Raw genomic sequence first — 26,544 nt, 5'->3', positions numbered from 1 at the left:
GACACTGGCCCCAGTTTTAAGCCCCGAACGGCAAGGATTGACTGAACATGCGGACACAGCTGCAGCAGCGGGGACCCGTGCCGGGACAGACACCAGAGATCATGGGCGCCAGACCAAACGCCACCTCCGAGGACAGCAGCGCCACCTCTCGGGTATGGCAACAGAGCTGCGAGAACCGACAGGCAGTGCCTTAATAACATGCCCTCGACGAGCGGAGCTCCCCCCACCCGTGGTCCTCTCCAGCCTCGGCAAAGCCACGATGCAGTAAAATCCTTGGCCATCCTCAAAACACACATCTGCAAAAGCCTCGGGCCTCTAAGAACTGTAAAGAGAAAAGAGACGTGGCGTAAGACTCCACCACCTCTGATTTCTGAATAATTCAGGATGAGTCATTTCTCTGTAAAAAATAAGACTGAGATTTCCAAGAATTCGTATTCTTCTCAAAGAGAGCAGCAGAGCAGGACACAGCCCCGGACGGGCGCACCTTCGGAGCCGGCGCTGGGGTGTGGCGCCAGCGGGAAAGCGGGAGCCTACGGCACAGCAGCAGCTCTCCGCCCCGGCGGCCACCCCGAGCTGCGGGGTCCGTTATCCTGAAACTGTGAAGGAGCAAAGTACAGGGAAATGCCAGATGGAAACACGGGCCTGGGGCTTTGCTCTTGTTCACGTGGGCTGTGCGCAGGGCTTGAACTCACAACCCTGAGATCGAGACCTGAGCTAAAAACAAGAACCTGAAGCCTCACGGACGGAGCCACGCAGGCGCCCTGGAAATACGGGTTGTTTCATTTACGTCTCCAACTGCAGAGCAAGAACTGAACGTGCCCACCTTCCCGTGGGCAGAGCCTGTCTTACGCATAATAAGCATGAGGCATTTCAGGCAAGAAAATACGGATTTTTCCACAGCGAACGGAATAAATCCTGACAGAGCTTACCAAACTGCCCGGCCGGCTGCTGTACTCCAGGCTGCAAACACAGGACGTCTTTTAGGAAGGCCGCCCAGTGGGGAAAGGACCCCGGCCCAGGCCGTTGGAGTCTCCTTCCTGCACGAGGCCCTCCTCCCCAGCCAACCAGGCTCTCTCCTGCTTGAGACCTACGTGCCTCCCCCTTGAACTGTTACACCTGTCACCGGCCACAGCCAGGTGCATCCACCCACAATCTCCATCACATCAACCTCCTGAAAAGCTCTCCGCGGCTCGCCAGGACTTTCCAGTAAAGCCCACAGTTCTTCTCTGGAGTATCAGGCCTCCCACAGCCCCCCGGCCCCACCGTCCTACCCAGATCCTCTCTCTCTCTGCCCAGTCCTCTACCCCATCGCCTCCATCCCTCCCCACTGGTGTCGAGCTTCCTCTTCCACGAGGCACCATTTGAGGGCCCTGCACCCAGGAGTCTGACCATCCCGACCCCGACAGCTCTCCCTTCCCTGACCTCAGGGTCAGGAACACTGCACGCGGCTTCGCAACATGCCTGTCATCCCTCCTTCAGTATTTGCTGGCGTCCCCTCGGAGCCAGGCCCCGTGCGGGGGCAGGAGCAGTGTGGGGGAAACGACCAGCACTCGGAGGTGCCAGAGTAACACAGGCCAGCGGAGGCCTTCAAAGAGGACGTGAACGAAGCTGGGCCAGCGGGCGAAGGCTGACAGCCGCTGTTGGTAGAGGAAAAGGCAGCCACTCGACACAGTATTTCAGAGCAGCCCAAGTAGGAAATGCCAGGGAGCCCCAGCAGGAAGGAGGCCGGGAGGGCAGGGGGCTGGCTGGGACCAGATTATGTAGGACGTTACACTCCAAAGTCAGAAGCACATTTGTTTTCAAGAAAAAGCAAAGACATAACAGGATGAACTCAAGAAGGCAAGGCCTGTGGTGGGAGATCAGTACCTTCTTGCAGTGGTCCCCGGGCAGAGGCGGGGGGACACAGGGACGTTTAGCAGAGCACAGATGACACGGTAGGGAGCAAACGGAGCTTCAGCGGTCACAGAACAGTCCACTTCCGAGCGCTCAGTGGCCGCTCTCATCCACGAGGAAGGAAAGGGAGAGAAGCAGTTCTGCAGGGGGGCTGCGGCATATCGGGGCCCCCATGGGGTGCACGTGAGCTGCTGTGGGGACCGCCAGGTGACAATGTCAGGAAGCCAGCTGAAAACAGAGCTGTGGACTTCACGAGCAGAAATAAAGACTCCAGGCTCAGCACAGAGTTGGAATTGTAGGTCGGGAGCAGTTACAATCATTCAGAACAATATGACATCTCAAGAAGCAGGCAAGGACCGACAGCCAGAGCCAGGAGCGTCGTTAGTCTGGAATACAGACAAAAGACAGAACCAAGACGGGCGAGTGCGGAGGGCGGAAGGGGCACCCACACCGGACGGGGACTGTGAGTGGGATCCCGACCCGGAGAGGCACACGCAGCGGCCTGGCATGACCTTCGAGCCGGTGCCTTGATGAGAAACTTCGTGGATAAAAACAATTTTTCAGTCTGGTCCCATGAAAAAGCGGTCATGCAAAAGCAGTATCATGAAAACATGTCTGATGTTTTTGTTCTTCTAAAAGCATTTCAGGGTGAAACAGAACACCGACCAAGCCGCACAAAGTGTATCGCTGGATGAAGATTCACTGGATCCACCGCTCGGCTCAGGCCTCGGGGTCCTGCCAGCCCCCCGGGGCCCTACTGCTGGCCTCACGCCCGTCACAGCGTCCGCCCTCCCCTGAAGCTCACCCTGCCCTGACCTCACGGCAGGCAGTTCCAGGCTTTTCTCTTTTTTTTTAAGAGAGTATTTATTTATTTGACAGAGAGATGGCACAAGCGGGGGAGCAGCAGGCAGAGGGAGAGGCAGGCTCCCCACTGAGCAGGGAGCCCGACACAGGGCTCCATCCCAAAACCCGGGATCATGACCTGAACTGAGTCACCCAAGGCGCCCCATGATTTCATTTTTTTAATTAATTAACTTTTTCTTGAGAGACAGAGAGCGTGCAAGCAGGGGGACAGGCAGAGACTACAGACTCCCTGCTGAGCACAGAGCCCAACACGGGGCTCGAACTCAGGACCCCAAGCGAAATCAAGATTTGGCTGCTCAGCTGACTGAGCTGCCCAGGCGCCCCAACACCTCATAATTTCATGCTGTGATTTTTTTCAAAGCCCAGACTATAAGGTTTTTACCCAATCCCTTTTCTCTTACAACTGTTACCTCCTTTCTTCACCACAAGAATCCTAGTTCAAGAGCGGATGCGAGAATCAGATTGTCACAAAATCAATGACTAGCTCTTTTCCACATCAGTAATAGCTTCCCAATACCAATATTAACTCTATCAAAGGAATTACTGAAAGGAGTTTACAACTACTTTGGCAGACAGTGGCATCGTCATCAGGGAGGAGTAAGTTTTCTACCGTCTCCCCCCAGCACGCTGACTTAGACAATCACCCACCACCAAGAGGGCCTCTGCAGAGGTCGGGGAGTCCAAGAGAGAAGAGAAGCACCTACACCACGGAAGCCAAAAACTCCGCAGCTGGGCACGCAGAAGAGGCCTACGTCAGCCTTCCCGCCCCGCGGCACAGCCCAACGGGGAACGGCCAGCCCTCAGCCCGGGACTTCTCCCTCAGGGACGCGGAGAGCGTGGGAGCCCGCCCCTCGCTTCCTCAGCGGCGCAGGGTGGCGGCCAAGGAGGGCCATTGCTCCCGTGCCCCATCCAGGAACGCTGAGGTCCCAAAAATCTCCTTCGAGTGTTTTTATTGAACCCAGGATAGGATGAGGGTTGCACACAGCATTTCACTGTTGGATCTCTCTCTGGTCTCCTTTCATCTACATCCGTCCTCCCATCATCTACTCTCCAGAGCGGCTGGGAAGGTTAAGCAGAAAGAACCCAAGTCAAGCGGCCGGTCCCGGCTTATATGCAGCACCTGACACCGCTCCATACATTACCTCCCTGCCACATGCCTGCAGCCCACCCAGAACCCAGGGTCCCGTCTGCAAGACGGCTATACTGACTGTCCTAAATTCTTAACGTGGCATCCGACTTCGCTAATCTGAGTCCATGCTGGGCAGGCAAACCGGGTCCATGAGTGCTTGCCAGATGAAGGCTTCTGACCGTGTCACACTGAGAGCCGCACGCGGGTCACCTCCCGGGCCCCAGAGGCCACTGGCACTGCAGTTACGGCTGTCTCCCGGCACGCCCACACAACGGCCTGTCTGGCGTTAGGCCAGCGTAGTCAGCACATGGTGTAACGTCAGCTCTGCCACGCAACACGGTGACTCAACACCTCCACCCGCCACCCGTCCACATCAGCACACTTGGTGCCTTCTGCCCACCTCACCCGCTCAGGCGGCCACCAGGGTGTTCTCTGTATTTGAGAGTCTAGAGGAGTTTCTGTTTTCTTTTTTGTTTGGTTTCTTAAATTTTTGAATCCTTAGCCCAAACTACACAGACACGGCATCATCCACTCACCAGACTCTGGAAGGTCCTTGTGGGCCTCGGTGCCCACCTCCTCTCCTCTGTGAGACTTGCCCTGGTGGTGGACATTAAGACCCTGGGCCTCCAGTTCTACAGCCGGCCGTGGAAACAACCATCGCCAGGAGAGAGGGCATCCAGCGAGCGACCCCACGTTCTGCATCACACTTGTGCTGTAGCTAACTGACGGGAAATCAGACCAGCCTTGCATTTACAAAACACTTAGCGATGGTGATCCTAGCCCTCTCTGAGGTGGTTTTATTTTACAGGACAGAAGAAGGTACTCTTAGACTACAAGTCCCAGACTACAACTCTGCTTTCATCTTGGAAGGGCAGAGCTCTGTAGCAAAAGGCAGAAACACACACCATGACAAACACATGAACTCACAGAGCCACCGCAAGGCGGACAGGTACGGTTTGCCCCTGGAGCCCTCCTGTCATGTCTCTCAGGGAGAGCGGCCACCGTTGGCAGGCAGCCACATCAGTGTCCCATCCACACTCCCCACAGCCAGCTGGCTCGGCTGGACGTCTGCTTGCCCAGACATGGCCCTGGGACGAGAGCTAATCAAGCCCCCCCTCGGCAGGTGTCAAGCACCATTTATTCTGCCAAACTCCTCTCTTGGGAAAAAGAAGTCAGAACCTCTGTCTGCAACCCTCCATCTCCTTGCAGAAAAATGCCGTCTGGTGGTATCAGGCAGTTTATAAACAGCAAAAAATCCACCCAATCCAATACTCTTTAAGCCCTGGTATAATGTTAAATCCACCTGACATTTTCACAGTTTCTTATGTGTCCAACAGTAAATTTGCTCTTCTGCCTTTGTTAATAATACACACACAAAAAAAATGTTAATCAAATATTAGTATTATACAAAGAAGCTTGTTACGGTTAAACACTAGAGAGAGCACAGGGGAGCAAACTTCATGCCGAGCGTTAGGGACTGAATGTCTGTGTCCTCCCCGAATTCCCACGCTGAGGCCCTAACACCCAGGGTGCCAGTGCTCCGGGGCAGGGCCCCTGCACCATGGGCGGGAGCGGGAGGAGGGGCTCACTCAGGCCTCCAGACCCGCAGTGCCCACCAACTCTTCCTCCGTGGCGCCCCAGACGGTGTAAATGGAGGCTGAAGAGGACAGGTGGGGTCCCGGTTGCCTGAAACTTCTCCTCTAGCGGAAGGAGGCAGATGGGCAGGAAAAACCAGCAGGACACTTGGAGGAACAAGTGCAGAGTTAGTAATGTAGGTGCCACAGAAGCGACGAGGGCCGGGGTGCTGGTGCGGCTGATGCGGTCGGGCGGTCACCTGAACAGTTGGGGGTGGAGGTGCAGATTGTGGGGGAGAGAGATTGAGGTGAGGGCAGAGCCGGTCCAGAGGCCCTCAGCCAGGACCACTGGGCACGCTCCGGGGACCAAGTGGCCCGCGTGGCTGAGACGCCTCAGGGATGCAAGAGGGAAGACGACCATCCCTGTCACGGGAACACGGAACCGTAACTAAGCTTTGCCTCTCGAGTTCAACGGGACAGCCTCATCCCTGAGCACCCACATACATGGGAGACCCTGACTGGAGAGAGAGGCCCATTCCCACAGAGAGACAGACAGACAGACATCTCATTCCTGGAGATAACACCCACTTCATAACTGCCAGGCCTCTGGGCCTTGGTACCAGCTGATTCCTTGCAGGCCAAGGCCTGAGGGGCCCGTGCTTTTTCTTCATCCAGGAAGCTTTCTAGTTCAGGCCCAGGAACTGGTTCAGTCGCACAGGAATGCTGGGAGCCCCACAGGACCTCACCAGGCAAAGGGAGCTGCATCTCGTCATGTCCCAGAGTCTTGGGGCACTCTAATCCCAGACTTATTATCCCTGCTGACCCTCTGGGCCACAGGAAGGTTGCAAGGACAGACTCTAGAGTCAGGCTGCCTGGATGCATAACCCAGTTCTGCCACTTCCTAGCTGTGTGACCTCTGAAAAATTACTCAACCTCTTTAGGCTTTAATTCCTCATTTGTAAGGTGGAGACATTAATAGCACCTACTTCCTAGGGTTGCTGTGAGGGTTAAGTGAGCTGATTTACGCAGCCTCTGAAATACCAGCTGCTACCATCACTGTCCTGCAGGAGACAGACCCTTCCTCATTATGCATCCTTGGCCCAAGAGCCCAGGCCAATCCCTGCTTCATAGCACGAGGCAGTGAAATGTCGTGTCATGCTACAGATAAGGATGGGGGACAGACCATAACTAACATCTGTTGACCCCGTACCAGGCTGCAGGTGGCATATAAGTCCTTGTGACATCCTGGAGATGTTCACAAGTATTTCATAAACTAGGAGACTAAGAGAAGTCAAGGTCACCCGCCCAAAGTTACACAGTAAGTTCTAACGGCAGAATCTGCTATCTCAAACCATAGTCTTCAACCGAATGCTTGCGGCCCCCAAAATTCCCGTGTTGAAGCCCGAAACCCGAACGCGCCTATATTTGGAGACTGGACCTGTGAGGAGGTGATAAAGGTTAAGTGAGGTTATGCAGGTGGGGCCCTAATCCAGCAGGGCTGCTGTCCTCACAAGAACAGGAGGCACCACAGGCTCGTGGCCGATCTCACATGGATCTTGCTCCGGCCGCCTGAGCTAATACACCCCATGATGCCTCTGACTGAACGTACGAACGCATACGTCCACTCGCAACCTGACACAATTAATCCAGTAGATCTTACTCCTCATCAGCTAGTCCTAATGCTACAAGGAGTATAAATGCCCGTTTTCTCCAGACGCCACCTCCCTACAGAAACCACCAGCCTCGGAAGAACTTTACCATCACGGCCAATTAGATCACAGCAGTTATACCTGAAGAAAAATGCAGTAATTCCACCAACTTAAGATGACCTCCTGGCACGTGAGCATAGGATGGTAAAAAGTGTGAATTAAGAAACGATTTAGCTGGCAAGTACCTTTATTGCTCTCAGATCTATACAGGAACTCAGTGGGCGGACTAAGCGCCCGGGAGAAGGCTCGGGCGGCTCGAGTTAACGAAGGGCAAGCAAGTTAGGAGGAGCAAGCCACAGGCACGGAGGGGCCAGGACCTGCTGATTAAGACTGGGGGGCGCGGGGCGGGGGCTTACCGTCGCTGAGGTCTTGGAGGAGATTCTCCTGGCACGAGAAATCCAGCTTCACCTTGATGTTGACCACGAAAGTGGCCACCTTCCCCGGCTGCAGAGGAAACTGGGCAAGGGTTTCTTCCAGGCTCCAGCTCAAGAAGTCGCCGTACAATTTTTCTACAATGACGAGGACAGTGGTGGTCAGGATGGTGGGACTGAGGCAGGATGTGACTTACCAATGCCCCTGGGAAATCCTCACGCACCCCCAAAGCAAAGGAAAAGGCAAACCATTTACAATGTGAGAAATCCAAGTACCAAGAAAATTCCAGACTCATGGGTGGTACAAGGCAGTGGCTGCTGCCTGTGAACAAGGCGCGAGGGGCAGACCACCGAGCTTGGGCCGGCTCGTCCCCACTCCTGCTGCAGGCTTCCTCTCGCCAAAAAATCAATGCACCCTTTGCTCACATAAACGGAATAAACGGATTCGGAGGTAACAAGAATTTCCCCACGAGGACTGCCTCGGTTGTCCCCTTGAGGAGAAACAGATCCATGTCAAGTGGGAGAAGCAGAGACAGTAGAGGACCCTCTTCAGGAAACGGATTCAAAACCAGAGCCACGGGACTGGGAGCCACGCCCGGGACCCGCAGAGCCTGCAGGGGGGCTCCGAGCTGCCCCGCAAATCCACCCCCGTCTCGGAGAGATCCGCACGGCGGAGTCAGCCCTGCATCTGCTGCCTTTTCATCTCTGACTGACTGGACAGACGGAGGGTGAGGACTCCCTTACGTCAAGGGGTCTCCGTGTGGAAAGGGGGCGACAGCTCCCGCGTCACAGGGCTGTGGCACAGATTAAGCGAAGCGCTGGAAAGCTAAGGGCGCTCATGCACTGCGGGACGGGAGGGAGACGGCAAGGAGACAGCGCGGGGGTGGGGACCCCACTTTTGCCGTGTGGAAGCAGCTGTGTCACCTTCGAGCTCCCACGCCTGCCAGACGAGCCTGGCTTTGGGCCAGAAATCAAGGCCTGACACCAAGTGCTGCCTCGGCATCTGGTGGAACCAGGGGGCCCTGCACCGGCCTCACCACAGGTCCGGCCCCACCCTGCGCCCATGACTGGGTCCCCATCCCCCCCCGCCCTATGCCCATGACTGGGTCCCCCATCTCCCCCGCCCTGTGCCCATGACTGGGTCCCCCATCCCCCCCGCCCTCCGCCCATGACTGGGTCCCCCATCCCCCTCACCCTGCGCCCATGACTGGGTCCCCCATCCCCCCTGCCCTGCGCCCATGACTGGGTCCCCATCTCTCTCACCCCTCCAGTCCCTGCTGACCCTCAAACCGGCAGTTCCAGTTCCCACCGGCCACGGACTGACCGAAACAAGTGAGCGACATCCTCCGGCAGGAACCAGGGGCACCCACCCCCTTGCGACTACACAGCCTGCCTCCCATAGCCCTGGCCTCCCTCTGTTCCCGAGGGTAACCCCTACTTGGCCCTGGGTGCACACGGGGTCCTCCTCCCTGGGCTGTATGTGTGATGAGTAAATTGTGTTATCGCTGTCAGGGGTCAGGGTCAGCTGCTGGGCCATCCCCAACACCCTGAGGTAAGGCCCTTTGCTTGCCGACCAGGTGCGAAGAGATGGTTCACCCAGGCCCCTCGGTCCACGAAAAGGCCCTGCCATGGTCATCTGCTCAGGGCCCAGCTCCGAGGCTCTGTACTTCCCCTCCTCCTGTAGACCCGGCAGGGCCTGAGGCGGGAGCACCTCGCTGCTGCCCACCCCCCCCCGGCTTCCCTTTTCTATGAACCAGTTCTCGGTGCTACATGTCCTCTGTTGGAATAAGGCAGCCAAGCCTTCCAGAGATTAAGCCACTCGTCGTCGAGAACCAGAGCACGCCGACGGTTCCAGACCCACTACACTCATCCCGCACGGAGGCAGCTCAAGGCAGAGGCACACACGAAGTCCTGCTCCTGGGACCCAGAAGTCACCACGGAAGAAGCCAGCGGGAGACGGAGCACATGAGCACGCCCGCGCTGAAGAACACGGCTGAGCCGTGCTGCAAACACAATCCACACGCTGCGCTGGTCCTGGCACGGTCCCTCCGGAACCTGCCGCACACCCACCAGGCCTCAGGGCTTCTCCGGGGCCCTCGGAGAGCAGTGCTCCATGCAGGAGCAGATGGGGTGGTGTCCACGCGAGGCACTCAGAAGCCACGTCATGCCCCCTGCTCACGAGGGGCTCACGGCACACCCGGAATATACCAGACCCTCTGCACACGCAGGTGTCTGGCCTGAGCGCCGCCACAGCCCAGCGGAGTAGCGGCTATGATCCCCACAGGAAACCGAGAGGGCGGAGGTATGCGATCGCACTCCCACTCCCGCAGCCGCGAGTATAAGAACCGGCCCACGACGGGCACTCGGGAAGTACCTGTGACACCACAGCACCCCCGACGCCGCCAGCACACGTGGTGTCCAGAGGCCCCATACAGGCACATTACCACCTGAATCAGAATGACCCAGGGAAAGATGGGGAGTCGGGAAAGGGATGATGACTGTAGGGCCCGTGGGCTCCTGGGACATAGACTGACGACCACATGGGGCAGCGAGTCCCGACAGACCGGGACAGTGGGGGCCCTGCCCGCAGCTACAGATGCAACACGCCAGAGAGACTGCCTTTCGGACGCAGCTGGGAAGGCAGGGAGAAGTCAGGCAGGTTAGAAAGAGGGAGCGGGAGGGGCACTGGGGGGCTTAGTTGGTTACGTGTGGACTCTGGGTTTCGGCTCAGATTCATGATCTTGGGGTCATGGGATGGAGACCCACCTCAGGCTCTGTGCTCAGCACGGAGTCTGCTTGTGCCCCTCCCTCTGCATATGTGCATATGCGCACGCACTCTCTCTCTAAAATAAATCAATAAATAAAATCTTTTTGTTAAAAGATTTATTTGACAGAGATCACAAGTAGGCAGAGAGGCAGGCAGAGAGAGAGAGGAGGAGGCAGGCTCCCTGCTGAGCAGAGAGCCCGATGCGGGGCTCGATCCCAGGACCCTGGGATCATGACCTGAGCTGAAGGCAGAGGCTTTAACCCACTGAGCCACCCAGGTGCCCCTTCCCCCCCGACTTTTAAAGATTTTATTTATTGTGTGCCTGGGTGGCTCAGTGGGTTAAAGCCTCTGCCTTCAGCTCAGGTCATGATCCCAGGGTCCTGGGATCGAGCCCCGCATCGGGCTCTCTGCTCAGCAGGGAGCCTGCCTCCTCCTCTCTCTCTCTGCCTGCCTCTCTGCCTACTTGTGATCTCTGTCTGTCAAATAAATAAATAAAATCTTTAAAAAAAATGTAAAATGTTTAAAAAAAAAAAAAGTCGGGGGGAACCTGTGCGGGTGACCCCCGACCTGTCCCATCCATGTGCAGGTACACGTGTGTGGGTGCACAGCCCCCTGCCAGCCCTGCCTTGCCCCTCCTGCCTTCGTCTGCATGGACTCTCCATGTCTGCTGGGAAACACGGACTCAGCTTCACAAGCCGACCTGACCCCTGGTCTTTATGGCAGCCCTGAAAGTCACAGCACCCGCCACCTGCGTTCTGGGGCTGGCACAGAACCCAAGCCAGTGCCTTGGCTCCAAACCACTGAGAGGACCAAACCGTCTCAAGAAACCCGTAAGTCACATTCTGTAAACATGCGCTAACCCAATTACTGGATTCTTTACCTCTATTTTCCAATCCAGTAAATTATTGCAGAATGGAAGGGACTTGAGATGCCAGGCTATTGGACACCAGGACAGAACATCATTTGGGCCCTACCTGCTAGAAGGCCAGGCCCCGAGGTCCCCCGGTCCTGAAGCGCACACTAACTTCTTTAAACAGCCTAGCCATCCTCTCCGGCAGGACTGGCTGGAGCGCCCACACCGAGTAGGACCCGGAGGCAGATCCCAGGAGGTCTGTGTTTCAGAAACAGGTCTCCCCTGCATGGGCAGGAACCAGGTGAGAGCTCTGTGGTGCATTCCCTGAGCCAGAGGACGGGGCCCAGACAGGACTGGAGTGCCTGGAGCCGTCTGGCCTCACCCTCCGAGCCCCAGGTAACCCCTGACACATGCTGCTCCCCCGCCGAGGTCTCCTGGCACACTTTCCTACGTGGCCAATTCTGACTCATCCTTCACAGCCCGACCCTGAGGCTCCTTTGCTGGGATGCCCTTCCCATCCCACGCTGCTGCCCTGGGCTCCGAAGCGCCCACCTCCGTTAGAACATCACCGCCTGCATCAAGCAGCTCACTCCTCCACCGACTGCAAGGCGGGGGCCAGACCCCTTGAAGCTCACCACTCCCGGGAGAGGCAGGGCACCAACCCGGCTACGAATGCCCAGTTTAGGAGAAAACTGCGTGGGTTCAACTCCTGGCTCTATCTGGGCATCCCTAGGTAAGCCACCAAACTTGCACGTGCCTCAGTGTGCTCATCTATAAAATGGGTTGTCATGGAGAAGAAACAAGCTAACGAAAGTAAAGCAACCAGAACAAGGTCTCGCTTAGACGCGGCCGCCACGCCGTGTCAGCTGTTCCTGCTGGGCCAGCCTCGCTCCCCTCCACGGAGCTGCGCACGGAGCAGGTAAGTCGCAGGGAGGCTGCCGGCCTGCACCTGGCACTCAGTAAATCCACAGCAGTGCCCGCGGCCATCAGCATCCTTCCCGCGCAACAAGGAGTGGCAGCGGGCACGTGGGGGGCGCTCAGCAAGCATTCGACGTGGAACAGACAAATGTACTCCAAGACGTTTCAGATTTAGACTTAGAACAGATGGGGGGAAAGCGACGTGAGGAAAGCAGATTACCAGATTGAATGTACACTAGGATTTCGTGGCACAAAAAGGTTCACATGGAAAAATACATAGGTATAGCCCACCTTACAGCTAACGTGGGTCCCCTCCAAGTACAGAGATCCAGTCGTTTCAAATTGCTTTTATTTTCTGAATTTTCTACAATGAGGTAATGTATTACACTTCCCTAAACATATACACACACACTTACCTCTCAGTGTTGTGTCTAAATCCTCCGGGGACCCCCACTGCCCCGGTGGAACATGGGGAGAAGCCCCGTGAACCCGGAGTCTGCAAATGCACACACGGGGCTGAGCATGCTGACCACCCCCCAGGACAGCGAGGCCGGGTTCTAAGCCAAGGCAGCTGCTTCTCCCAGGACCGCCTGTCAGGGCCCAGCGATAATGTGGATTGATGGCAAGGACAGCGATCGCCTGGGGCACGGGTGTGCCTGAGCCCCCAGACTCGATCCCCGGCCCGTCAACTTCTTGGAAGCATCAGCGCTGCTGCTCCATGCAAACCACGCGGTGCCCGGGAAGAATGGACCGGGCTTAGGAGAAGCTGTCCGAGCTCCCGAGAGAAGCTCTGCCCCTGCTTTCCACTCCCTGTGCTGCTGGGCTCTGTGGGCAGCAATGGGGGAGTCCAGGGAACAGGAAACATCTCTCCCTGGAGTCCCTTGATAAAAACAAGTGCCACCACCATCTCCTACGTACTGTCTTCTAACCTCAGACTGCGGCTCTGTTACTGCCATGTTATGAAAGAGCCAACTAAAGCTCAGAGAGTTGCAACAACGTCCCCCTACTCAAACAGCTAGAGGTAAAAGAGCCAAGGTCAGGGCCAGGGCCTTTCCACTCCACGTTCTGCCTCTCGCTGCTCACCCGGAACAGGAACCAGCTTCACAAGCAGCGTGCAGGCTGCTCGCAACGGACACATCACTAAGGTGATGGAGAGAGGACTTTGAAAGGAGATGGTGGGAAATAAAACGGTCAAATGGTGAGCTTCGGGATCAGACCAATGGGAATCTGAATCCCAGCACTGCCCCAGCAGCTCTCCTCCGTCGTCCCAAGACACCTCATCAGCGGGTAGAGACGACCCTGGGGTCGGCACCAACATACGCTGAGGCAGACTGGCCTCAGCACAGCGGCCTGGCACGCAGAGGCGGCCTGGGGAAACGACAGGGCGCCATGCTGCCGGCCTTCCCCTTCCATTCACCCGGAAACACTCGCCACACAGCCTCGAAGTCCCCAGGGCACCCACCGTGCTCCGCTCCGGGGAAAAGAGGTAAATCAGAAGGGCTCCCTGTGGGTGCCCGGGGGGCTCAGCAGCTTATGCAGCCGCCTTCGGCTCAGGTCATGATCCCACGGTCCTGGGATTGGGCCCCGCATCGGGCTCCCTGCTCAGCAGGGAGTCTACTTCTCCCTCTGCCCCTCCCCTTGCTCATTCTCTCTCTCTCACTTGCTCTCTCTCAAATGAATGAATAAAATCTTCAGAAGAAGATTCCCACCTGCCCAAGGGCACCCGGGAGCGGGTGGAGCCAGGAGTCCACCTACCCCAAGACGCTGCCCTGTCTAGGAGGAGAAGGAGAAGGAGGACAAGGGGAAGGAGAAGAGGAGGAGCTCCCTGCCTATAAAGGGACACAATGCCTGGGTGGGATCTCTCATTCCAGGAAGGAACAAGGTGGGGCGCAGAGGAGAAGCCCCCAGAAGCTCAGAGCAGGTGACAGACGATGTTCTTCGTAATCTGAAAATTTCGTAGAAGCCTATAATCCCATCACATATAGAACAAGTTCAAAACTGCCTTAATGCTCTGCCCAAGGCAGCATCCAACTAAGCTGGGGCTCACTGGCCTAGGAGGTAGAGGCAGGACGCATACCTGCTGAGGCCCCAGATCTGCAGGAAGGAACGGAGGCTCGCGGCCAGCAGTCCGGTGTGGCAGGACTTCATCACCGGGGCGGGGGGCGGAACCGAAACTAAAACCTCTAATTGCAGCACTCTTCTTGGCTGTTTGATGACTTTTCGTTTCTCAAAAGTGTTGCCGCTGAGACATCAACTGTGCTCAAATGAGCTGTGAGATGTGCTCAGGGCTCCCCGCGGTCCTGGCTGCAGAGCACAGAAGGCTGGCTGTGTCACAGGCGTCCGGAGGCAGCGGTGTGTAAGAGAGACGTGGAAGACACCATCAGCCGGGCTCTCAGCTGGGCTGCGGGGGGCACCCACAGACGCACCCCCGAAGGAGGGTGGGGCAGGAAACGCACACCTGGTGCGAGCTCCCCACCATCCCACACACAGCACCCACAGGGCGGCTGACAGGGAACGAGCACGTCCACGAGGCAGGCACCGTGCAACGACCTTCACGTGCATGTGTCCCTGAGCCCACACAGTGACACTCGCAACACGTCCTGCTATCGTCCCCTCGGGCCACCTGCCCAAGGGCACCCGGGAGCGGGTGGAGCCAGGAGTCCACCTACCCCAAGACGCTGCCCTGTCTAGCCCCGACAACAAGCCTGTGAGACACGGCCGCAGGTCAATTTTCAGAAATGCACCTTCGATTTCTTTATTTGAGAGAGAAAGAGAGGGGGGCCAAGCAGGGACAGGGACAGAGGGAGAGACAGAATCATGAGCGGCTCCGTGCACAATGCGAGCCCAATGCAAGGCTCGATCCCACGACCCTGAGATCACGACCTGAGCCAAAATCAAGAGTCAGACGCTCGACCCAGCGAGCCACCCAGGCGCCCCTCTTCCTCGTTTTCACTGCTGCATCAGCACTCCTGGTGTCTGGACGTCCTGGGGAAGCCCGGGCCCCACAGAAGAGGACATCGCAGCAGCTGGCAGCTACGTGCTCTCACAGGGCAACACTGCTGGCCCCAAACAACCAACTGGGGATTTGATGTTCAAAAGTTCCCAAACTGGGGCGCCCAGGGGGCTTAGTCGGTTAAGCCTCTGCCTTCAGCTTGGTCATGATCTCAGGATCCTGGGTTCAAGGCCTGGGTCAGGCTCCCTGCTCAGCACGGAGTCTGCTTCTCCCTCTGCCTCTGTCCCTCCCCGACCCCTGCTCATGCACTCTCTCTACCTCTCAAATAAATAAAATCTTTTAAAAAAAAAAAAGTTCCTAAACTGCAGGGCCAGACGCCCTAACCTCCTCTGCGCTCCCCACCGTGCTGGCTCACTTCTCACCCACGCTCCCAGGGAGCTGAACATTTCAGGTCTCTTAATAGTGGCTACAAGGCACTCCACTTGGTCTTCCAATGAATGGGGCTTGTAAACTTCTCCACAACCGTGTGAGTCCACAACCGTGCCACAGGCTGAGCTGCTGGAGAAGGCCACTGCAGTCATGTCCACCAGGGACACAGAGCTGGAGGAGTTCCTGCCACTCACGACTTCCAGTGTCTTCCTAGGAGTACAGCAGCCGGTCCCCGCTGCTGTGGTGCTGCAGAAAGGTGCTAAGTGCCCGCAACACTTGGTCCCACTCGGCGAACGTGCCTGACGCCCACATTGAACCACGAGCCCTTCAGGACAGGATTCATGGGTCATTCATGGGCCCGGCAGGATGCGTGTGTAGCGACGTGATGTGAACGCCTGCTTGTTGGGGGACACAAAGCCAAGTGAAGTGAGTGTTGCTGTGACAGAGTGTAAGCAGGGCAGCGTACGGGAGGAGTGGCATGACTCCGTCTGGGGGTCAGCAAAGCTTCCAGGAGGTGGTGTGAGGACTGGCATGTGAATGACAGAGGGTATGTGAGAGGCACCCAGGATACCTGACAGTTGGCAAAGCTGTGACTACATCCAACTGTGGCCACAGGGAGCCAGGCGACAAAGACCATAGAAGCACCCTCCCACACCCAGAGGACAGGCACTCGGAGCTGATTCCTGGGTGTCCCAGGGCCCCACACAATGGCCACCATATAGGCATGCTCAGAAAAGGCTTGTTGAAGACCTGAGCAAACGGACAGACAACTGGTAGGCGGAGGGAACAAATGAGCACAGAGGATCAGTGGTAGGAAGAAAACTGAGAGCGGACCTTTCTGCTGCCTCGCGGCCCACAGCACAGGGGCTACCCTCTGCTTCCACCCACACCAGCCCCGTGAAGACAGGGGTCACTGCTGTCCTGCTCCCCGAGCACAGCGGTGGAAAGAAAGAAGGTAAGCGGCAAGCCAGACGGGAGTTTCTCCAAATGCTGGGCTAAGAAACTGAGTACAAGAAAGCTACGTGGGGTGGGGCGCCTGGTGGCTCAGTTGTTAAGCATCTGCCTTCGGCTCAGGTCATGATGCCAGGGTCCTGGGATTGAACCCCATGTCGGGCTCCCTGCTTGGTGGAAAGCCTGCCTTTCCCACTCCCACTCCCCCTGCTTGTGTTCCCTCTCTCGCTGTGTCTCTGTCAAATAAATAAAATCTTTAAAAAATAAAATAAAATAAAACTCTGCAGGGAGGGTAACTCTGACTGTAACTTTGGGTGGCACCTCAGCCAACTTGTCACAGAACCCTGGGGCCTGAGAACTGCACAGCTCACGGGTCCCCCTTTGAGATTAGGGGCAGAGGAGGCAGTGACCCCTCGCTGTCCGAGCCCCACGTCCCAACCCACATCTCCCCACCTCGCCCTCCTGGCTTCATTCCCCGCATCGCAGTGGGGCTGACGTGTGCGGACTCTGCTGTCTGCTTTCCCGTTCTAAGTTGCTAGAGTTTTCACATGAGAACATGTTTGTTCATCCGTACTGCTCAATCTCACCGTTCCAGGGAAATCTGAGAACAAGGAGAAAACTACAACGGTTTCTGAAAGCCAAGAGGCCAGCCCGGGAAACTGAAACAGGGGGGCCGGTCTTCCTCACGTGGGGCGTGCGTCTGCTTATCTGCAGCGGGATTTAACAAATCCGATGCGCTGGCTTCCCGGAGCCTGGCAGACAGACGCGGAAAATGGGGAGCAGGGGCTGGAAGCCAAGGCTGTCAGCCTGTCACTGGCTGAAGAGGGCCCCCGCGGGACACCCTGCTCCAACAGAGTGAGGGAGCGAGAGCAAGAAGGAAGGGGAGGAAAACGACTCGGGAACCAGGGGACCCCGGGCTGGTTCCAAACACACAGGCCAAGGGCAGCACAGCTCAAGACACACTTGAACCCTGCCCCAGCCCATGCCCCACCCACAGCAGAGGGGTCGTAAACAGGTTCCAAGTCCTGCGTCCGGAAGCCGACGATCCCACGCCGTGAGCACTTAGAAACGGTTCTCGCGCTGCTTCCTTCTCTCCGTGCTGTGGCCTGAGTGACACGTGCGAGAACAACGGCGAAACCCACGCAGGGAGCAGCACCCACCCTCAGCGCACGTGACCGCAGCGTTTAAGTCTGGGTAACGACACAGGGACACGCACGGCGACCAGAAGCCGCTGAGCCGCTGCGGCGGGACTGAAAGCCGAGTAGCTTCCCTGTCAGGTTTCGCCCATTTTTACGCCTTAAAAGTGCACCTTTCGGCTTCCCCCTTTCGTTCCCGTGGTGCAACACGGACTATCCAGGGACATTTTTCAAAATCCTGTGCTCGAAAAATTAAAAACAGAATGACCGTAGGACCTAGCAATTCCCCTTCTGCGTATTTCTGGGAAGAAAACAAAAACACTAACTCAAAACCACGCAGGCCCGTCTGCGTTGGTGGCGGCATTACCACAGCAGCCACCGCGGAGGCAGCGCGAGCGTCCCGGGCCGAGGCGCAGAGCCCGACGGCCGCTGAGCACCCGCGGCGGGAGACGGCGCGGCCGCCCGCGGGACGGAGTCCGCAGCCCAGTGCGCGGAGCCGGAGGGAGCGGCGCGCAGTGAAATACGGAGCAGAACTCATACCGCCCGGTCCCGCGTACACGTGGGCTGTGAAAACGGAGGCGAATGGACAGCCCAGCAGAAACGCGTCACAAATACACAGAACAAACCGGCGGCTGCCGGGGTGGGGGGGCCGGGGGATGGGCCGAGTACACGAAGGGCACGGAGAGGGCAAACTCCCAGTGATAAAATACATACGTCACAGGGATGTCACGGACAGCATCGGGGATACAGCCGGTAACGCTGTCCCAGCTCTGTATGGTGACAGGTGGTAGCCAGACCTGCCCTGATCATCGCATGATGCGCAAAAATATCAAAGCTCCGCCCTTTACCTGAAACTAAGCTAACAGGCCAGTCGTTCCTGATCCAGTGTAAGAAATTCTCGGGCTTGAACTCAAAAAAAAAAAAACAAAAAAACGACAACACTGTGCCGCCATATGCTGCAAAGAACAAAGAGATAAACGTGAATCAACCATGTGGCCGGCACAGCCTCTAATTGTCCCCGGGGTTTAGTTTCAGGAACAGCAGTCATCCCTTTAATGCCGCAGCTGAGCCTCACGCAGTCCAGGGAAACTGGTCATTTGTTGTCGACCGTGATCCAGGAAGTGGCCCTGCCGCCCGCTGACCTCCGACGTCAGAGAACCGTTCCGACCCGCGTCTAACCGCGGAGATGCCGCACAACACACGTGGGAAAGGCAGGCAGTAGAGAATCTACCTCAGTGCAAACGCGCACGAGCTTCTAGTTACACCAACGTGGAGACACTGCTTTTGTCAAAAAAATTACAGTAGCAGAATGAAGATATTAAGGGGTATTTTTATGAACATATGTACGTGAATATTGGGGTTTGTATACTCACGCGTACCTTAGAAGATGGCTAAAAAGCAGATACAATCAATTCCCTTCATTTGGGCTTCGTTATGATGAAATCTATGCTTATTTCAGTAAAGGCAGAAGTTTTCATCTTTAATGACCTACAAGTAAACACCTGCTCACAGATGGGCTGAAGTTAAAATTTTCACGACGCTGACAGCCCTTGTCTGGCTGAATCCCAAATGCTTGTGTCCATGTCAGGTCTTATGATCACAGGGACACGCGCCCGCCATCAGGGCCAACGTAGAGTTTGGACTCCTGAGGTCAGGACCCACATAGGTCTGTTTCACTATTAGTATCACTGATCTTACATACAAAAGGATTTTTAAAATGAGTTTGTAGGATTAAAACAAGACAGGAAAGCAAGGAAGATGAAGGAAGAGAAAAAACAGGAATGTTTCTTTCTCTGAAGAAAAGGGTATTTATTCGAGGGGAGTCAGGACCTCTCCAAGACTCACGAGAGCCCCTGACAAGACTCTGGGTGCTTCTGGGGCATTAGGAGCAGGAGAAAAGAGAGCATGAGGCCTGCAGGGAGCCCCTGCACAGCCAAGGCCTGAAGCCCGCAGCCTCCGCAGATGGGACGCGTCGAGAGTGGTCGGTCTCTTTACAGCAAGCGTGAGCTACGTACTCTCGTGCTCAGAATTGTCCCAAGAGCTTCCCACGTCCTGCATTCACCTTTCACTCTCGTGACAGCCCCGCACAGCGGGCGCGCGCAGTCCTTCCTGACCTTCTACCGTGTGACAAGCTGTGCTGAACGCCTAGGCACCGGGGACACAACAGTAAAGTAACAGACCAGCTCTTACATGACAAGTACCTCAAGTGCCACCCACCGCCCACCTGGTGCGTGGTAAGCGCCACAAGGTAGAGGCCAGCATTACTGCTGAGGTGCAAAGTAGCTAACAGCAGCGCAAAGAAAGGAAGACTGAGCCCGGAGGAGGCGTTTGTTCCCTGTGGGAGACACCCGTGGGCAGACGCATAAGATACCCGTAAAGAACAGAGATGCCTGTCCACAGATGAACGGGTCCAGGAGATCGGGTCCGTATACACAATGGAATACTACGCAGCCATCAAAAAACCTGAAATCTTGCCATTTGCAATGACACGGATGGAACTAGAGGGCATTACGCTGAGTGAAATAAGTCAATCAGAGAAAGACAATTATCATATGGTCTCCTGAGAGGCAGGGCGGGGGTCGTGCGGGGAAGGGAGGGAAAAAATGAAACAAAATGGTATCAGGAGGGAGACAAACCATAGGAGACTCTAAATCTCACAAAACAAACCAAGAGCTGCTGGAGGTGAGGGCGGTGGGAGGGCCGGGGTGGCTGGTGATAGACATTGGGGAGGGTATGTGCTATGGTACATGCTGTGAAGTGTGTAAGATTGAGTCACAGACCTGTACCCCTGAGGCAAATATTCCATTATGTGTTATTAAAAAAAGGAGAAGAAGAAGCAGCCAAACTCATCGGGCTCATAAAGATCGTGCTCACATGGAAACAGATGTCGCCCACTGTCCCCACCACAAACGGAGAGAGCTCACCAAGCCTCTGCTGCCATCCCCCACTCAAACGCCTCACTCCTGCACCTGTTCCCGTTTTAAGACATCGTTCCCTCTTCCCCTACATACGAGAACATTGATTAATGCCCACAGCTTTTTGGTACTGTAGAAGGTAAGTGACCAGAGTTACTCCCTTTGTATACGCTGGAAGCAGATTGTTTTTACTAACTTAATTCCACATGTAAACGTATGCAGCTTGCAGTGAGAACTTTCGAAGACTGGCAGCTTTCCTTTCTCACTTGTAAACGTGCTGTTTGGAAGTGGACCTTCCACGCTCTCCACTGTGCATTTGAGGCTCCCGGTCTCGTGATTGGGGTAAAGGTCCCAGAGCAGAGAGTGCGAGGCCCACAGTCCTCCAGAACCTGTTGTGCGGCCTCACACAAGTCTAACCACGGGGGCGTTCGCTGCCCCTACCCACACGGAGAGGGTACTAACACCGCCCATCCGCCCTAGAGCCGCCTAGAGGGGAAGATCTGCGAGGAAAGCGATGCCCCAAGGCAGATGGTGAGATGTGGGCAAGGCAGTCTGGGAACCGGGGTGAGGAGGTGGCTGACAGTGCGTGTGACGTACCCTCTGAGGAAGGCTTCACCCTGGTATTCTGCCCAGTCCTCACGAGCGGTTCCAGTGGTCTACACCACGACCAGTCCACACTGACTGAAAGCCAACCTGATAAATACAGCCCTTCTGGCCACAAGCGGGGACTGGCTGGCAAGGGAGCCAGGGGACACACGCACTTGTCAAAACTCATCAAATGATAATTTAAGATTTGTACATTTCACTGCAAATATATTTGACCCAAAAAAAGCAAACCAACTTAGAACTCTAATTAGTGATGTGCACCAGACGTCTTAGCAGGTAAAATGCACTGAAACCCACACCCGACACTGAACTACCCTAACAAATACGATGGGTCCGTGAACAGAGAGGAGGCTGGACAGAGAGGGGATAAGTCCAATGCAGGGAAATGTTAATTACAGAGCCGAGACGGTGGCACACGGTGTCCACTGCGCAACTCCCCAGCTCCTCTGTGTGTCTCAACACTCTCCCAATAAAAGGCCAGAGAGGGACGGGACGGGTGATACAAAGAGTAAGTACCCTGAGGGTTCAAAACACAACACCACCAAAGCCCAGGGAAGCCCAGACAGGAAGGCAAAAGCCAGACTGGAGACAGACAGCGCTCACCCAACACAGAGCAGCTCAAGGTCTTTGCAGGAAGGAGGGGGTCCCAACAGAGCAGCAGAGGCAGAAGCTCACATGGCCCAAAGCTGGGCATCTAAGAGGACCCAGGCAACTCATTAGAAATATCAAAGTGATATAGACGCATCAAGTTTTCACCCCACTCACTCAGCAGGTGAACCGGGCAGACTCTTACAGGCCTGTTCTATCACTGAGAAAGCCCCTTCCCATCACCACCATCGGCAACCCCTCAGCACTAAGCACTGACCAGATACTAGGCCTGGAGGTCCAAGGGCCACCACGCTGGCCTCTGGGAGACTCACAGCTGCTCGGGGACAGAGAGCCTTCCCAGGACAACCACCACACACCGGGCACCTGGAGGCCCTCTGAGACAACAGAGGAGGGGACAGAAGAGGCCAGGGGACGAAGGGTTCTCAGGGTGACCACTAAGCAGGAAGCCAGCAGAGAAGTTCCCTGGGAATGAGCAGGTAAAGGGGCAGGAGTGGAAGTCCGCGAGTTGAGCTCTAAAGAGAGAAGACGGTTTATCCTCAAGTGTAAAAGACAGCACCCTATTGTCCAGGCACCTGAAATGAGATCCGAACGACCTCTGCGCTGGGAGCTGAAGGGGAGAGGTGGGCAAAGGGGAGGCTAAAGCATGGGGCAGAGGCCAGTCGCACAGGCCCCTGCAACTAGGGTCCAGGCCCATAGGAAGTTGTTCAAGGACTTCCAAAAGGGACAAACAGGAGGATTCCCGCTTCAAAAAGGAGCAGCAAGTTCCTAACCAACAGTGGACACACGATCACCACTTGGGTTTATCTGAGAAAACGAAAAGACGGTTTCCAGCTGCTAAGCTGTGACGGTGAGGGAAGGTATGGGACATGCTTCCCCGTTACGGGCTCTGGGATTATGTGTCACTCACCCAGAGTCCCCGGGTTCCAACACCGACCACACCCTCAAAACAAGGATTAAATTCCAAATACCAGATGAAGGTATTTCCTGTCAGGGAGGCATTTCCTACCTAATCCCTATGTACCCGCTCCCAAAAATAGGGGAAAGACAGGATGAGCCTAAGGCAGGATCCAAAGCTTCCCACAGGCCAAGAGTAGACAAAGTTTCTTTAAATGGGACACAAAGGGCAAGGACCACAGAAGAAAACAGTGATTAATTAGGTGAACTGGATTACGATGAGTAACTTCCATTCACCCAAAGCACCACTAAGAGACCACAGAGGCAACCGCGCAGGAGACATTCACACTTCTTCCCAGCAAAGAGCTCATACTCAGAACACACACATCTTACGAGTCAGGAGTGATGGGGAGACACAGGGAGGCAACAGAGTGAGACAGAGAAGAACACCCAGTGGGAAAAAGGGACCAAAGCACTTGGATAAAACAGGATCTGAGTGTCCAAAACCATATGAAAGGTACTCAACTTCCCTGGTCATCAAACAAATGCAAACTAAAACCCCAGTGTTATACGGTGACACCCACCCGCCCCACCAGAATGACTACAAAGGCCAAGAATCAGTGAGGACCTGAGCAACCGGAGCTCTCACACGATGACGGAGTGTACGAGTGCAGCCTCTGTGGAAAAGTGTTCTGCTCTAAAGCTGAGTATACGTACACCTACCCTCACCCAGCATTCCACTCCTGGAGATACACGCAGTGGAAACATCTGCAGACACCCCCGAAAGCACGCGCCAAAATACTCAAGAGCAGCGCTACTCTTAATAGTCCCAAGATGGAAACCACCCAAATGTGCTGAGTCATACAGTGTGCGGCCTTCACACAGTAGAGCCTCCCATGGCAACGCGAACAAATGGCGATGGCAGCAGGGGTGACAATGGTGGCAGCAATAAGGGTGACAGCGGTGCTGGTGACAACGTTGCTGGTGGTAGCAACAATGGTGATGGTGATGATGGTGGTGGTGGTGGAGGTGGTGGAGGTAATGGTAGAGATGGAGGTGGTGATGGAGGTGATGGTGATAGTGGCGATGGTGGTGATGGTGGCGGTGGTGGTGGTGGTAGTGGTGATGGTGGTGATGGTGATGACGGAGGTGAAGGCAGTGGAGGTAATGGTAGAGGTGGAAGTGATGGAGGTGGTGGTGGTGGTGGTGGTGGAGGTAGAGGTGGAGATGGTGACAGCAGTGACAGTAACAGCTAACAAATCTGAGCGTAATAATGCAGCAAGCGCTGTTCCAAGCACTTTGCATACATCATCTTACCAAATTCTCATAATAACCCTGTGATGTAGATGCTATTATTAGTGCTATTTTACAGAAGAAAAGTCCAGGAGAATTTAAATGACTTGCCCAAGGTAACACACAGCGAGGAAGTGACAGCCAGAACCTGAACTTAGGTAGCATCTCCCTAGGAGGAGAGGCACAGACGGCAACAGTGTGCAAGCCAGGACAGGTCCCTCCTGCACACTTCATCAGAATCAGGGAGAGAAACAAGGGAATGCGAGATGCTCTGGCGTTCTCCCCAGCAGGATGGGCTCAGAGCCACCCTTTTTTACACAATCCAAATTCCTTCCTTCACAGTATAATGATCTGCAGGACAAATTCTCCCAAACTCTCCCCTTGCCCTTCCCTCCAACGAGAGGGAACTACCAACGGGGGCTCTACCTCTGATGAACTTACTCCACTTGGTTTTTCCCACATGATGACATTAGCCTGAGGAGGGAGCCCTGTGCCAGGGAGTAAGAAGGCGGCCAGTGTACCCTTCCGGAGGAACTCAGCCACAGCCGGTCAAGTTCCCATGGAGACCTGGCTCGCCTCGCCCCACATTGAGAGCACAGAAACACCCCAAGTTCTGCGAGCTTACCTCCCCTCGTCTGTCTTTGGCCTCACTGGCCCATGTACGTTCTCAGACATCATTACATGACCTGACAGTACTTGCACTTACTCCTCCCGACCCCTGTCCCTCCTCCGTATCATACACTCCCCTCGACCGGTATCACTCACTGACCTTGCAGCCTCGGGAATCCGCCGCACCTACTTTACTTCACGTGCTAAGTGCTACCCCCCCCCGTCTGCCCAGGAAGGGACCGACATGCAAAGGACCAACGGCTGGTAAATGGTGAAGCCAAAATTTGAACACAGGTCTCACGGCGCCCAGCTCCCGCGTCCCAGCAGCAGGAAACAAAGCATCTGTGTTGAAGCGGGAGCACACGGCGCTATGACCGAACCTGCAGAAAGACCCAGGGCTGGACAAACAGGCCCTAAGCCACGACAGGTCTGCGCCCCTAACGTCTCTCCCTCCTTCCAGAGTATCCCTCCTGAGGGTCTGGGAAACGTGACCAGCACCAGGGACAAAGGTGTCCTTCGCTCCTCTGCCCTCCTCCGTGTGCTCCTGACTCGTCAGTCTCAGGAGGGCAGCAAACCAGAAGAGGAAGAAGCTTTTACGCTTTCTCAGCACCGGCCATCGACACGTCTCTTCCTCAGACAAAGACGACAACCACTTCTGGGTTCAGACCCACCTTTGGTGGTGAGGATTTTGGAGGTAACTTCCAGTTTCTCCAGCGGCTCCATCCCGATGTTCTCCAGTTGGATGACGAGCTGCTGGGTCTCTCCGTTGTAAAGTTGGACCGACACGTTGGTGGACGTCTCGTCGCCAGAAGAAGGCTGCAGGGAGTGCGCAGACCTAAAATAGCAGCAACAGAGTAAACTTCGAAAAGAAAGAATCAAAGAAAACAGTGGCATTTCAGAACTAGTCACATCACCAGACTGAACGCATTCCAGAATCAGGGACCGGGGAGCGTGAAGCCCAGCTCTCGGGAGCGTGGGCCGGGAGCCGCACGCGGACAACTCTCCATGTGCAGCCACGCCCTGTGCTCCCGCTCCGCTGTGGCCTACTGTGTGCGCCCACGCGTGTGTAAAAATCCTTAACTACTGAATTATGGCAGGGCCTAAAATGAAACAGTGAATTAGGTCAAAGGATCCATGAACCATTGCTCTCTCAAAAAATTTTGCAAATCTCATGCTCAGAATTGCCTTGTGAAAACCCGTAGATTAAAGAAGAAAACTTAGATGGACCATTCCGACGGACAACACGGGAACTGGAGGGACAGATCGATGGAAAGTATGTAAAACGGACTCCGCGTCACAGATGAAAACGACCAGCAGAGGCTGCAAGCCCCCTGGGGTCCTGTGGCATCTGTGTGGTCAGCTGGGGCCCAGGCCAGTGAGCGTGCAGCCCCGCGTGCAGACCCGAAGCCTGCCGCCTCTCCCCAGAGGCTCCTGGGCCATAGCCCTCAGGTTCAAATACACACGCTATGCTCTGGGAGGTTTGGCCCCAAGAGAGGGGGTGGCCACTGGAGGAAAGGGTCAACATTCTCTCTTGGGTGCGGGCCCTCCTGACACCCCACTCTCTTCCCCCTTGAACCTGAGGGATTTTCTACAGAAAGCGCCATGAGTCTATGCCATATACTTAACTGAGCCAGAAATGGACAGATTCTGGGTCACCCCACCCAGCAAGGGCCCAACAGCCTCCCTGCCAGTCAGTGCTTTCTAGCTCTGCTCCTGGCCACAGACCAAAGGACTGGGGTCAGACCCAAGACCTGTTCTATGTGCCGCAAGAGAGCTTCATAGCCCCACACTGGTCCGAAAGACAGAAGAGAATGTTCCAGACAGTGCTGGTCTCACACCTCTGGCATCCAAGAAATGATGTTTAAACAAATCAGGCTTATTGAGCCAACCATGCACCTCCTGGGGCCTCCCATTGCTGGCTCTGAGAGAGAAGCTTTATATCCAAACCACATTTTCAGAAAATAATATCATAAGGAATCAAGGTGAACGCATTCCTTTACATTTTACACCTTCAAAGCTGCTCATGAGTCAGGAATAAACTTTCTCTGTCAAGGAAGGAAGCATGACTCCT

The 26,544-nt window shown here is 55.6% G+C and overlaps 1 protein-coding gene across 3 annotated transcripts in view; it reads right to left on the bottom strand.

Moving 5' to 3' along the window:
- The window catches only part of TRAPPC9 (trafficking protein particle complex 9), a 509,775-nt gene that overhangs the window by 364,965 nt on the left and 118,266 nt on the right, over positions 1-26,544 (bottom strand). For all 3 annotated transcript variants that reach the window (XM_032873479.1, XM_032873478.1, XM_032873477.1), the window contains 2 exons: positions 25,145-25,308; positions 7,526-7,678 (listed from right to left, as the gene is read on the bottom strand). In XM_032873479.1, the coding sequence (XP_032729370.1) occupies positions 7,526-7,678; positions 25,145-25,308 (317 nt within the window). The remainder of the gene's footprint in view (positions 1-7,525; positions 7,679-25,144; positions 25,309-26,544) is intronic.

This window comes from Lontra canadensis, unplaced genomic scaffold, assembly GCF_010015895.1.
Source record: "Lontra canadensis isolate GAN:19392208 unplaced genomic scaffold, GSC_riverotter_1.0 scaffold49, whole genome shotgun sequence".
Lineage (NCBI taxonomy): Eukaryota > Metazoa > Chordata > Mammalia > Carnivora > Mustelidae > Lontra > Lontra canadensis.
The sequence above is the reverse complement of the archived record's forward strand: the minus strand, read 5'-3'. Positions and strand labels throughout refer to the sequence as shown.